This window comes from Nycticebus coucang, chromosome 3 (assembly GCF_027406575.1).
Source record: "Nycticebus coucang isolate mNycCou1 chromosome 3, mNycCou1.pri, whole genome shotgun sequence".
Classification (NCBI taxonomy): Eukaryota; Metazoa; Chordata; class Mammalia; order Primates; family Lorisidae; genus Nycticebus; species Nycticebus coucang.
Genome location: NC_069782.1, coordinates 100069245 through 100083994, shown reverse-complemented (window position 1 = coordinate 100083994; position 14750 = coordinate 100069245). Strand labels below are relative to the sequence as shown.

At 38.2% G+C, this 14750-nt stretch overlaps 1 protein-coding gene across 1 annotated transcript in view; it reads right to left on the bottom strand.

Annotated features, from left to right (window-relative positions):
* Positions 1–14750, bottom strand: part of CTNNA3 (catenin alpha 3) — a 1739301-nt gene that overhangs the window by 1645162 nt on the left and 79389 nt on the right. Inside the window, exon 3 of the mRNA XM_053584032.1 lies at positions 8982–9174. Within this exon, the coding sequence (XP_053440007.1) occupies positions 8982–9174 (193 nt within the window). The remainder of the gene's footprint in view (positions 1–8981; positions 9175–14750) is intronic.

Genomic DNA, 14750 nt, shown 5'->3' with positions numbered 1-14750 from the left:
AAATACAGAAAAGAGGATAAGTTCCATCCATGTTGTTGCAAAATACATGATTTATGTCTTTTTTGAGGCTGAATAATAAAAAAAAAAGAAAAGAGGATAAGGCACATATAAGATAACGTATAAAAATCCTAAACATTTAATCATAGTCTGAAAAGTCAGTCAATAGAAACAAAACCCAGATGACTTGGATGTTGTAGTTGGCAAATAAGGAGTTTAAAGCAGCTATTATAAATATATTTAAAGATGTAAAAAGTGACAGGGAATAATGGATAAATAGATGGGGAATATCAGAAATTTGTTAAACCATTAGAAAACATTCAATAAAACCAATATGTGGTTTAGGAGAAAAATTTGCAGAATTCAGGGGAATAGAAGTTACACAAAAGTAGTATTTATGCTGTAGGAAAAACATGTAATCCAGACACCATAAATAATTCTTAGCTAATTCCTAGATAATTATTATATGAATATTCTAAAACTACTTAAATAAAAGGCCAAATTTAATACTTTTCCATTGTACATGTGTAAGTATCGAAGTAAGCTACAAGATCATGAGTAACTATAAGGACAGCCAGGTATGGTGGCTCAAGCCTGTAATCACAGCTACTCCAAATGCTATAACTAAAGCCACTGAAGACAATAAAATGTAATAAAATAGACTCTTAGTATGAATAGACAAATTATATACGTGTTTACTAGAAGGAGAAATTTTCCAGCTTAGCCTCAAAAATTCTACTTGAAAAATAGGCCAAAGGATGTACAAATAAAACTGTCTCTACTCCTAATATTTTTTCACTTTTCCAAATACTTTAAACTTAAGAATTGCTCTTTAGTAATCCTTCACATTGTGCCACTAGACAAAGCCCTTTAAAAAAAAAAAAAAAGGCAGAAAACTATTTAAAATATGTTTCAATATTATGCAGGGTTCATTGGACCAGAATTCATTCTCCTTATGCTTCAAACCAACACTGAGCTAAAATTCCTTCCAGGTTTTAGGGAGACAAGCTCTCACTATCGTTATCTCTGCTAGCCATAGGATAAGCATTAGTCATTTCCCAAATTCCAGAATCATGTACATCTCACTGCTTTTCTCCCACAATGAAATGGTGGTATTTCAATTTATCAAATTGTCAAAAGTATCAGAGGGGAAAGCACTTGGTGATCTTTATCCAAATGTATCTGTCGTATATACAGCTTGTGGTACGTATATGTATTTCATACATAATAAGAAAATACAATGAAGGCGATACTCTGTGTGGCACAATCTTAGAATCCAAACAAATTTCTCTTTGAGAACTTCTCTTTAAAATAATTTACCTTTATTGCAATAAGACAGTTGACTTACCTTAAAAGCAAATATCTCATGACAATTATTGTTCCCTTCTAAGAATGACCAATGTCTTATATATTTATTACCAGGAAGTTGATGGAAACCATGTTGTCAAATAGATCACATTTTCCAAGAGAAACAATATCAAAATAGGGCTCTTATTCCTTACCAAAGACTTAACAGGGAAACCATAATTATGAAAGGTAATTGTCATAAAAGCAAAGATGAAACCATTATAAAATTTTATGATATAAAGTAACAAAATGATGCTTCAATTTTTAATTTATTTAACAAACACTTACCAGGCATCTGTTATGTGTCAGGCATTATTAATCAAATAAGACCTGGTACCTGCCATCCTCAAAGAATTAAGAGTCAAGAGGTATAAAACAAACAAATTGATGTTTGCCGTATGGGATGGTTTTTCCTATGAAAGAGAGAAGCTCAGAGACTGTGAGGACACAGAAGAGGGACATCTAAATCAGCATCAAGGCATCAGTAAACAATCCCTAGAAAAGACAACCTGGGCTGAGCTTTGCTGTATGAGTAAGAATTAACTGAATGAGGACAACCCAGGTGAAGAGAAAACAGTCATGTACTGCATAACAACATTTTTGGTCAACAAGGGCCTGCAGGTATGACAGTGATCCCATAAGATTATAATGGAGCTGAAAATTTTCTATCACCTAGTGACATTCTAGCCACAGTAACATCACTGGGCAATGCATTACCCAGGGTTTGCAATGATGATGGTATTAACAAACATACTGTGCTGACTTTTTAAGTGTACTCCCATTTATTTCAAAAAATTTAACTGTAAAATAGCCTTAGGAAATTCCTTGACATTATACATGGAATTGTTTAAGAATTGTTTTTGCTTTTTCCAGAAGCAAGAACAGTGTTATCGTAGGAGAAAACAGGCTAAACCATTTAGGTTTGTATAAGTATACTCTATGATGTTTGCACAACACCAAAATTTCCTAAGTACATATTTCTCACAATGTATCCCTGTCATAACTATAGCTGTTAACACAGACACAGAGGCATAAAGCAACATGGACCATTCAAGATACTTCAAGTTCTTCTTTGGAGGCAAGTTTGAGAGGGGAGCAGTAACAGGAAATGAGATGCAAGAGAATGGTGGAAGCCAAATCACAAAATGCTTTCAGAACAAAGTTTAAAAGTCTGAACTTTATCCAGAAAGACAGTTCTACTAATCCTCCAACACCTACTATAAAAGATTTTAAGAAGGAAATTTAAATGAACATATTTTTATTTTTAAAGTATGATTTTGATATGGAGCAAAGCTAATGCAGTAATCCTAAATTCAGGAAGCAATGTCGGGAATGAAGAAGAAGGAGCAAATCAGAGCAACACAGGAGATAACATTCATTGAACTTACAAACTAATTTAAAAAGAGGGCACAGTGGGAAGGAATTGTCTGAACTGACATGGTACTAAGAAGATGATGACAGAGAACACAGAAGAAAGAGTGGGACTACAGCAGTGGAGAGCCAGGAGGAATGACAAATTCATTTCAAATTATCTTTAGTATTATGTTTTCTATATAGTGTCTAAAGAATCCCCACAAAATATAAATTGTATATAAAGCATATTACAAGGTGCAGTCATTATGGAGAAAACAGTACTACCATATGACCTAGCAATCCCTCTTCTGGGCATATAACTGAAATAAATGAAATCACCACCTTATAAAGACATCTGCACTCCCATGTTTATTGCAGCATTATTCACAGTAGTCAAGATATGAAAAGAAAACAACCTATGTGTCCATGGACAGATGAATGAATAAAGAAACTGTGGGATATATATCTACAAAGGAATACAATCAGCCATAAAAAAAAACAAAAGATCTTGCCTTTTGCCATAGCCTGGATGAAACTGGAAGACATTGTACTTAGTGAAATAAACACAGAAAGAAAAATACAGTAGACCCTCCATAATTGACCACCTCCCTAAACTGATCACCTCCTTAAGTTGACCTAATTTTCACAGGTACCACATGCACTCAAAAGAAGACTGACCTCCATGGCAGTGCCTGTGGCTGAAAGGGGTAGAGCACTGGCCCCGTATGTCAGAGGTGGTGGGTTCAAACCCAGCCCTAGCCAAAAACTGCAAAAAAAGAAAGAAAGAAGCAGAAGACTGACCTCTAATATTGACCACTTCTGCAAGCTGAATCTTGACCACTTGGACTGTGACACACAATGTTAATTTGCCTTCTATAACTTGACCAGTTGAGTCCACTCTACCCCAAAGAGTAGACAGTACAGAATTTACCCTTTAGTTGTATTATTTTTTTCTTTAATAAGTTCTTTTTTCATGTTTTATATTACCACGTGTTGGATTAGGCCTAATGTCCTATTGTTTATCACATATTGTGGAAGATTTTTTCATTGTGAAGGACTGGTCTGAATTGTAGGTACATCCTACAATTACTGAAAATTTTAGTTAGTTGAGACATAATGGCACAAAGGAAAGAACTCAAAGCACTGATATTGAAAGGTTGACATTATACATTTTCTGGGAAGCAGCAGCCAAAGGAAGATGCCAGAATATTTCCATGTTAGCAAAACCATAGTTAGCAATGTCCAGAAACATAAACATGAGTGCTTGAAGAGAGATGATAAGGAAAGTGGAGACCTACAGCAGAAAAGAAGGAAAATTTTGCTCAAGGAAGTCAATGAAGCCACATTAAGCTGGTTCAAACAAATGAGAGCAGTTATGCTCAAATCTCCAGCCAATGATCTAAGCACTTGCTAAAAAATTCACACAGGAACTCGGGGTGGCAGATTTCTAAGCGGCCAGTGGCTGGCTCAAGAAATTTAAACTGCAACACAAGAAATCCCAGAAAGCCTCATATGTATGGTGAATTCAGTGAAGTTCCAGTGGAAGTTGTGGAAGAGTACATCAGTTTGTGATGTTACAGTGTGAGCTGCAGTGACCATAACACGGCCTGACATGTAAATGTTTCCAAGGAATACAGAAAGTATTACGAGACAAAATCTCTATGTCATGTGCTTTGCTTCATTCTGTACATAGCTCTTTGGCTCAGGAACCTAATTATAAACTTTCAGGTATTTTTGTACAATTAAGGGACTGATGTTCTATTTCTTATAATTAGAAATAAACATGGATACTGTGTCTTCATTTTCAAAAAAAAATTTTTAAAGTTCCCAAACTTCACCAGAGGCTTCAAAGATGATGACATCTTTAACGCTGACAAGTGCGGACTCTTTTTCAAGGCAATGCCTGACAGAAGCCTCGCCATGAAGGGTGACAAATGTAAGAGCAGAAAACTTTCCAATGAATATTTTATTGTTCTACTTTGCACTAGCTCAACCAGAGAGAAACTAAAGCCCTTGGTGACTGGTAAATCAGCAAAGCGTCTTATATTCAAACACCCGAAGCCCAAAGACGTCCCATCACTTGGAGATCAAACAGATGTGCATGGATGAGTGGTGACCTATTTGAGGAGAGGGTGAAAGATATCAACTGAGAAATAAAGAAAAAACAGTCTCTTCTACTGACAGTAAAAAATTATCCTGACCACCCATGAGTGAATCATCTCATGAAGGTAACAATGACATTTTGCATCCAAACACAACCTCAAAAACCCAACCTCTTGACCAAGGCACCATCAAAACATTGAAAATGCATTACCAAGCCCAGCTCCTGCAGTGGGACATTACTAAATCACAAACCTGTGGCCTGCCTGTAGAAGCAACTTTATCTACCACATCAGTTAAAAACCCTTTCAATCCTACATTGGACCTCATCTGACATAATGATTTTCCTGTTCCACTTCAATGTCGGAAGACTTCCAACATGTTTTTTGTATTGCATTTGTTGCCTGCTCCATTGTTGGAGCCTGTCTGATGCATTTTCTCATGGAGTCCAGACTTTAGCCAACAAATTGCACAGGTTTTACTCTCTCTGTTTCTCAGCAAGTCATGTGTTTTGATATGAATAGGTGATTGTGAGCTGTATTTACACAATTGTGCTTGTAGAAAAATGACAGGGAGAAGGTGTATAAATGACAATGATATTACAACATGGATTGAAGGAGAGTTTGTAATGAAAGTGAGCCTGAAGAAACTCTTCTTGTATGCAGTGACATTAGTTCCAGTGAATGTGAAGCTAGTGATGAAGAAAAAAGTCATGATAATTCCAATCTGTAACAAGTAGCAGGAAGGTTTATTGTGATGGTGATGGTGATCTTATAAAGTTCCTGTACTCTATCACACAACAGGGATTGCATAAAGTAAAAATACATGGCAACAGGAACAGCTATGGCTTCAAGGAAGGATTTTCCTAGTGATCTGAAGGAGTAACTTCAGGAATATGAATTATGTGCCTACCAATGTGAAATGAAAATGACATGCCTCTCATTCCATGACAAGAGATTAGTGACAATGCTGAGTACATTCTTTGGCCCTCAAACACAGTTGATCACTGGTTATAGGAAAAAAACAACCTATCTGGTTTGAAAAACTGGCAGTTACTTTATAATACACAAAGTTTGTGGGAAAAGCAGACACAGCTGATTAGTACTTTGGATGTTACTGATTTACAAAGAAAGCCTACAAATGGTGGGAAAAATTACTCTTCTGGCTGATGGCAGTTGCAGTTGTGAACAACTGCATTCTTTACTCATTAGATAAGAAGGAGAGTGGAGAAAAAGTGCAGACACGCCTTTCTTAACAGAAGAAATCTCATCACTTAGCATGTGAGCAATGTGAGGAACAGAAATTCAAGAAAGAGGGAAAGACCATCATCTTATGACACAGAGGAAAGGCTAAATGGGAAGATGCATTTTATAATGAATAATGAAAAAAGTCAACAAGGATTGCACAGTTTGCAGCAGAAGAAACAAGAAAAAAGTGAGAGGAGAAAAACCATTTTCTACCGTGAGACATGCAAGAGGAAGCCTAAACTTGATCCTGGAGATTACTTCCAGAATTAAGATACTCAAAAAATATATATAAACAAAAATACTTTAATTATTTTATATAACCTAAAATATATAATAAAATCACCAGGTGAGTTCATATTTATGTTTTTCTCTTTTAATACTGTATGATAATTACAAGTAGTCTACCAACTTCTTTCCAACCTGAAATAAATAAGAGCTAGGGAGTATGTTGGCAGCAGAAAAATTGGATTGGAAAGGGTTTAAACAGTCTGGATGCTGTCCTCTGGATCAGTTCTGCTTGGAATAAAGTTCAGCCAGAAATGATACAGAAATGTTTCAAAAATGCTGAATTTGTCACAATCTATGAGTACAGTGTTTTGGCCCCATCAGACAGTCCATGTCCCATGGCAGAATTCAAAGGAGTAGAATTTTGCAATAGTAATGAAGTGGCAACCTGTAATGAACCTGACCCAGGAGAAATTTTCCAAGCAATAGTGACCCAAGTACAGGTTAGCATAAAAGTGCATGAAGCAGCTGATGAAGGGGAAGAAGCAAGTGAGAATGACACAGAAATTCAGAGACTTCAAAGAAGAGAATGCTAGGCATCTGATAATGCAGTTGAAGTCATTTACTGAAGGAAAATCCCCACGTATGCTGAGTGGTGTAGCCAGTGTCAAAAGTGCTTTCTTCACCTACATTTGTAACAAGAATAAAAAACAAACAAAGATTGACTCTTTTTTCAGAAAGAATGATTAAACTATGAGAAAACAGTAAATGTATTGATTTTATATGAAACAGTATATATTGTTTACTATGTTTTGTTTATGTATGATTTCATATGATATTCTCTAACAAAAGCTGCACAAGAAAGTAAAGTACAAGTACATATCAGAACAGTAGGCCTAGTTCCTTATGTTGACCACCTCTATAGTTGACCAGTATATTACAGTCCCTTGAGTGGTCAACTTACAGAGGTTCTACTGTATTGCATAATCTCACTTGTATGGGGAAGGTAAAAATAAAAAAGTGAGAATAAAATAGTGGTTACCAGGGACTAGGAAGAAGAAGGAAAGAAATGAGGATATGTAAGTCAAAGGATAAAGTATCAGATATATAGGATGAACAAGTCTAGAAAACTGATGTACAATGGGAGGTCTATAGTTAATAATATTGTATTATATTCAGGATTTTTGCCAAAGTCAGTAGATTTTAGATGCTCTTGCCATACAAAAACTCCATATAAGATGATGACTATGTCAATTTGCTTCACTACAATAACTATCTTACTATCTATATGCATCCCTTAACATCAGGTTGTGTACCTTCAATATACACAATTTTAATTTACATAAAAAATAAACAGAAAAAGAAAAAAATAAAGTATATAATAAACAGTTCCCAATATGACACATTTGATCTAAGGTTTACATGGCTAGCATATTCATTTTAATTATTTAATTAGCAAAGACATCTTGATTTTCTTAAAGTTACATTGGGGTTTAGAGAAAGGAAATGTTTAGAAATCCCAAGTCTCTTTTATAAAACTGAATCAAAAAATTCAACTTTCCTTTTTCTTCCAAAATAGTTATCTACAGCAAGTTAATGTACATAAAAATCATTCCTTTGACCAAAGAACATTGAGGAATTCTTTTAAAAAATACTCTGCAGATGAGATTTACATTCTTTAGAAAATTGCTGTATTATCCTAAGTAAAGATATCAAATGGTGAAATATATGCTTTTATTATGTAATGTTGACAAAGCAGCAACATGGGTTATGCATAGATTATGCAAACCATAAAAAGAACAATGTAGGAAATCTAAATCTCCAAAAATTTGAAAAATTAAAAATGTACTTCTATAACAGAAAGAACAGTCAGGAAAAGGGTAAAAATGTTTCTCTCTCTTTATCTCTCCACCATTTTTTGAGAACCAAAATATATATTCCTATAGGGATATCCTAAAAGCTATATCCCCACCTCAGGATACTTTTGGGGAAGAGCAGAAGAGTGTCCTTGTTCTTTGCACCACAGGAGATAGCTCAAGGGAATTGGAATAGTCCCCAGGGGTCCATGAGATTGTCTTTCACAGGAGGTAGGATTAATCAGAACCATCACCTATAGTTAAACAACAATACCCTGAACCTGAACACTCTCCCTTTAAAAGCTCTATATTTTTGCTTATGGAAAGGACAATGGTACTTTAAGACTGTAGTCTGACATTCTCCTCATTTGCTGGCAAATTAATAAATTCTTCTTTCTTCTTTCTTGGAGAGGACATACTTGTCCTCATTCTTCTGATGTGGTTTTGGGGACAATTTCCAAGATGTTGGTAACACTTTTGAGGTTATCAGGTCTGCAGTGTCCCAACTGTTTACAAGGAACTTTATAATTTATTTTTATATGTATACGTATGCCTTCACCTTCATTACTAATTCCTCATCATTTCTATGGCTTCTCTTTGTTTATTATACATAAGCTATGGCATGATGGATAACTACATAAGGAGTTACCTAAATGGACTGAATACCTAAAGAAAAGAGCCAGTACTGGAACTCTAACCTTTTGAGTTATCTAATGAGCCATTCTGCCTCCCACAGCTAGGTCCTCAAAACTCTACAAAAGACTGATGAACTCAAGCCAACAAAAGTAAAACACTCAAATCTAATTCAGTAACTAAGGATATGCAGTTTGCTCCTGACGAGGACTAGAGTACTCACTTTCTTTGCGAACTTCCTCAAGGGCAGCAGTAAGCTCCACCTTTAAAACTGTAGCTTCCTGGGCAATCTTCTCCCCTTTGTCTAATAAATTCCAAGTTGCTTCCTCCACCGAAGCTAGAAGGACTTTGGCTCTTTTTGAACATCCTTTTTTCCTGTTGGAAGGATTCTGGGGACAATTTACAAGTGTAGTAACCTAAAATTAGAAAAATAAAAACCACCTGTTAGACAAATTGTAAGGAGAACACAGTCCTAGGATATCATAGCCCAGGAAAAAACAAAGAAAATACAGTTGATCCTTAAACAAACTGAGGGTTTGGGGGTGCCAAGTCCCCCATGCAGTTGAAAATACAAGTATAACTTACTTTTTTTTTTTTAATTGTTGGAGATTCATTGAGGGTATAATAAGCCAGGTTATACTGATTGCATTTGTTAGGTAAAGTCCCTCTTACAAACGTGTCTTGCCCCCAAAAGATGTGGGACACACCAAGGCCCCAACCCCTTCCCTCCTTTCCTCTCTCTGCTCTTCCTTTCCCCACCCCTCCCTCCTTCTCTTTCTCTCTGCTCTCTCCTTCCCCCATTCCCACCATGACCTTAATTGTCATTAATTGTCCTCATAACAAAATGAAAATACAAGTATAACTTTCAATACCCCTAAAACTTAACTACTATTGACAGAAGCCTTACCGATAACATAAATAGTCAAATAGCACATGTTTTATAAGTTATATGCATTATATTCTGTATTCTTACACTAAAGTAAGCCAGAGAAAAGAAAATATTAAGAAAATCATAAGAAAGTGAAATTATATTTACTAGTCATTAACTGAAAGTGGATCAACATAAAGGTCTTCATCTTCCTCATCTCATGTTGAATAGACTGAATAGAAGGAAAAGCAAGAGTTGGTCTTGCTGTCTCAGAGATGGCACAGGCAGAAGAAATAAAGGAGGTAGAACAGGAGGCAAAGGAGGTAGGGATTCTCAGTATAAATTTTATTTTTAAAATATAAGTGGACCTTCACAGTTCAAACCTGAGTTGTTCAAGGGTCAACTTTATTTCATAGTAACATAATTCATCCCAATAGTGTTAGTACATTTCCAAAAGTCAAGTTATGGCACCAGGAGCAGCAGCAGCAGCTACCACAGAGTTCCCCACTAAGAATAGAAAGAAAGGGACAGCCATAAAGGAGGACTTGTATGCACTATTAAAATAGATATCTGAAAATCCTATTGCAAGCTAGGCTCGAATGTGTCACCAAATAGTCAAGCCTTATGGTAATCATTCACCACATCTTAGACAATAGACTATACATAACTCTTCTTACTCAGCAACCCCTTTAAGATTTTTGTTTATTGGTTGTTTATAGGGCTTAGATTTTTGTCTACTTGAATATCTGGACCCAGCTTTTTGTGAGGAACAGAGAAAAAACTTACAAGTTATGAGGGAAATATACAGATAAAAATAATTTTTCTCTGTTTTGTTCTAATTTGTTTTATTCCCACATTCATGACCCAGAGTGAGATGTCATGTGGCAAGTCTTTGTTTTTTCTCTGAAAATAAGAACAATCATATGTGTACATATTATCCTGTAAGATCATGGGAAGTTTAAAGAAGGTATTTTATAAAATGCCTAACGGGGGTGCGGAGACAAGATGGTGGACTGAAGCCAGCTTTCCACAGAGGCTCCCATCCTGAAGGAGAGTCAAGGGATGAAAATTTAGCAAGTAACCTGATAGATTTGAGCAGCACCAAGCAAGAAAGTTGAAGAATGCCCATCAACCCCGCTGAGGAGAGCTGCAACCACAAGGATGCAAACAAAAGGTACAAAACCCATCACCAAGTGGACAGGAGTCCCCCCTCCCCCATCTGATTGGCTTAAGAGCCCCACAAACAAACGGGCAGAAATAAAAGGCCCTCCCTCTACACTTCACGGGAGAGACCTACTAAAATCTGGACGTATCTCCCTTACTAGGCATAAAACTGTATAAAACTGTAAATATCCTTTGCCAGCAACTCAGAGCTCACAGCACTTCCCTCCACTCTCTCTGAGGTCTGAAAGCCTGTCCCCCAGGAGTTCGGATTCTTGGGTGACTTCTAGAGGGGAGAGGACAGTCCCCGAGCTGTGGCTGGTCAGTGCTGATTATGGGGCATGGGAGAGAGGTGAGGACAGTCAGCAGAGGGCGACCCTCACCAGGGCGGTGCTTCCCTGAGGCGTGGTGCAGCAGCCCTTCTTGGGCAACAATACAACCAGGCATAAAACTGAGTGGAACTCTGAGGCAAGAGACTCGCTTAAGCCCAGGAGTTGGAGGTTGCTGTGAGCTGTGATGCCACGGCACTTTACCGAGGACCATAAAGTGAGACTCTGTCTCTACAAAAAAAAAAAAACTGAGTGGAACTGTGTGACCTTGCTACCAGCAGCTCTGGTCTCCCTGCGGCTCTGGGCTCCCTGTGGCTCTGGACTCCCAGGGGCTCTGGGCTCTCAGTGCTCCCCTCACCCTCAATCTGTGGTCTGGAGACCTGAGCGGCTGCTGTGTGGCCAGGCAAGAGACTGGGAGGAGCTGAGTGTGCTCGCTGCCAGCAGCCTTGGGCTCCCACCGCTCCCCCCACCCAGCCCTCACTCTGAAACCTGGAAGCTTGGGCTGCTGGGTGCAGCAGAGCTAAAGATTGGGAGGAACTGAGTGTGCTCACTGCCAGCAGCTCTGGGCTCCTGGCTCCCCACCCCACCCTCACTCTGGGATCTGGAGGCCTGTCCCCCAGGAGTCCAGATTCTTGGGGGATTTGTCGGGGCGTGGACAGTGCCCGAACTGCGGCCAGTCGGCCCTGAATATGGGACGCAGGAGTGAGACTGGGGGAGACCCACATCAGAGTAGCAGTTCCCTGAGGCAGCAGAAGCCACACCCCCTGCCTCCCTGAGCAACCAGAGGAGGCCACCCCTGAGTATAGGATTTGCCTGAGGTGACTCACAGACTCGGGAAACTTCCAGGGAAGGGCCAACTCAGAGAACTGAGACTTCAACCCAGAGCAAGTGCTTCACTGGGGTCAAACAGAAGCCAGCTGCAAATAACTCAGAACCACTTAGCCCCACCACACCAGACAGGGCCCCAGTCTCTCAGGCCACAACACTGAACAGGCCCTCAACAAAACCCCAGGGGAAAAAAGCAAAGGGAGTAAAACAACCATGGGGCAGAATCAGCGGAAAAACTCTGGTAACATGAATAACCAGAATAGATCAACCCCCCCAAGGAAAGATGTGGCGGATGTAATTGAAGATCCCATTCATAAACAACTGGCAGACATGTCAGAAATCGAATTCAGAATTTGGATTGCAGACAAGATTGATAAAATAGAATTAGGAATCCGAGGAGAAATTCAAAAGTTGTCTCAAGAATTTAATGAATTTAAAGACAAAACCACCAAAGACTTAGACACACTGAAGCAAGAATTAGCAGCCCTTAAAGATATCAAAAATACAGAAGAATCCCTCAGCAACAGAATGGACCAAGCAGAAGAAAGGATTTCTGACATTGAAGATAAAGCCTTTGAACGCTCCCAAACTCTCAAAGAGGAAGAGAAATGGAGAGCAAAAACGGATCATTCTCTTAGAGAGCTCTGGGATAATTCAAAGAAGGTCAATATACGAATAATAGGAGTTCCGGAAAATGATGAAGTGGCATCGATGGGCACAGAGGCCCTTCTGCATGAAATTATGAAAGAGAATGTTACAGACATGCCTAGAGATTCTGAAATTCAGATAGCAGACAGTTTCAGAATTCCAGCACCATTCAACCCCAATAAGTCATCCCCCAGACATATCATAATTCGCTTCACTAAAGTGAACATGAAGGAGAAAATTCTCAAAGTTATCAGGTGAAAGAAAGCCATTACCTACAAAGGTAAGAACATTAGAATGACTGCAGATCTCTCTGCTGAAACTTTTCAAGCCAGAAGAGGGTGGTCATCGACTTTTAATCTCCTAAAGCAAAATAACTTTCAATCCCGGATCTTGTATCCAGCTAAACTGAGTTTCATCTGTGATGGAGAAATTAAATACTTTAACGACATTCACATGTTGAAGAAATTTGCCAGAACCAAACCAGCTCTTTAGGATAGTATCAGACCTATCCTCCATAAGGACCAATCCAATCCTCTACTACAAACATAAACTCACTCAGAAACTTCTGATCAAACTCCAACTTCTACAATGGTGAAAAGATTAAAAATGTCCACTGGACTTTTGAAAAACTCGATACCCAAAATTTCACCAAACTTATCAATAGTCTCCATTAATGTGAATGGCTTAAACTGTCCTCTAAAGAGACATAGGTTAGCTGACTGGATACAAAAACTCAGACCAGATATCTGTTGCTTACAAGAGTCACATCTTAACTTAAAAGACAAATACAGACTCAGGGTGAAAGGATGGTCATCCATATTTCAGGCAAATGGTAACCAGAAAAAAGGAGGTGTTGCCATTTTATTTGCAGACACAATAGGCTTTAAATCAACAAAAGTAAGGAAGGACAAGAATGGTCACTTCATATTTGTTAAGGGCAATACTCAATATGATGAGATTTCAATTATTAATATCTATGCACCCAACCAGAATGCACCTCAATTTATAAAAGAAACTCTAACAGACATGAGCAACTTCATTTTCTCCAGCTCCATAATAGTTGGAGATTTTAACACTCCATTGGCAGTGATGGATTGATCCTCCGACAAAAAGCTGAGTAAAGAAATTTTAGATTTATGGGCGGCGCCTGTGGCTCAGTCAGTAAGGCGCTGGCCTCAAATACCAAGGGAGGTGGGTTCAAACCCGGCCCCAGCCAAACTGCAACCAAAAAGAAAAACAATAGTCGGGCGTTGTGGCGGGCGCCTGTAGTCCCACCTACTCGGGAGGCTGAGGCAAGAGAATCGCTTAAGCCCAGGAGTTGGAGGATGCTCTGAGCTGCGTGAGGCCATGGCACTCTACCAAGGGCCATAAAGTGAGACTCTGTCTCTACAAAAAAAAAAAAAAAAGGAATTTTAGATTTAAATCTAACCATCCAGCATTTAGATTTAGCAGACATCTACATAACATTTCATCCTAACAAAACTGAATACACATACTTCTCATCAGCCCATGGAACTTACTCCAAAATCAATCACATCTTAGGTCACAAGTCTAACCTCAGTAAATTTAAAGGACTAGAAGTTATTCCATGCATCTTCTCAGACCATCATGTAATAAAACTTGAGCTGAGTAACAACAGGAATCTGCATACTCATACAAAAACATGGAAGTTAAATAACCTCATGCTAAATGATAGCTGGGTCAGAGATGAGATCAAGAAGGAAACTGCCAAATTTTTGGAACAAACGACAATGAAGACACGAACTATCAGAACCTCTGGGACACCGCAAAGGCAGTTCTAAGAGGGAAATTTATAGCACTGCAAGCCTTCCTCAGGAGAACAGAAAGAGAGGAAGTTAGCAACTTAATGGGACATCTTAAGCAACTGGAAAAGGAAGACCACTCCAACCCCAAACCCAGTAGAAGAAAAGAAATAACAAAAATCACAGCAGAACTAAATGAAATTGAAAACAAAAAAATAATACAACAGATCAATAAATCAAAAAGCTGGTTTTTTGAAAAGGTCAACAAAATAGATAAACCATTGGCCAACCTAATCAGGAAAAAAAGAGTAAAATCTCTAATCTCATCACTCAGAAATGACAAAGACAAAATAACAACAGTTTCCTCAGAAATCCAAAAAAATCCTTAATGAATA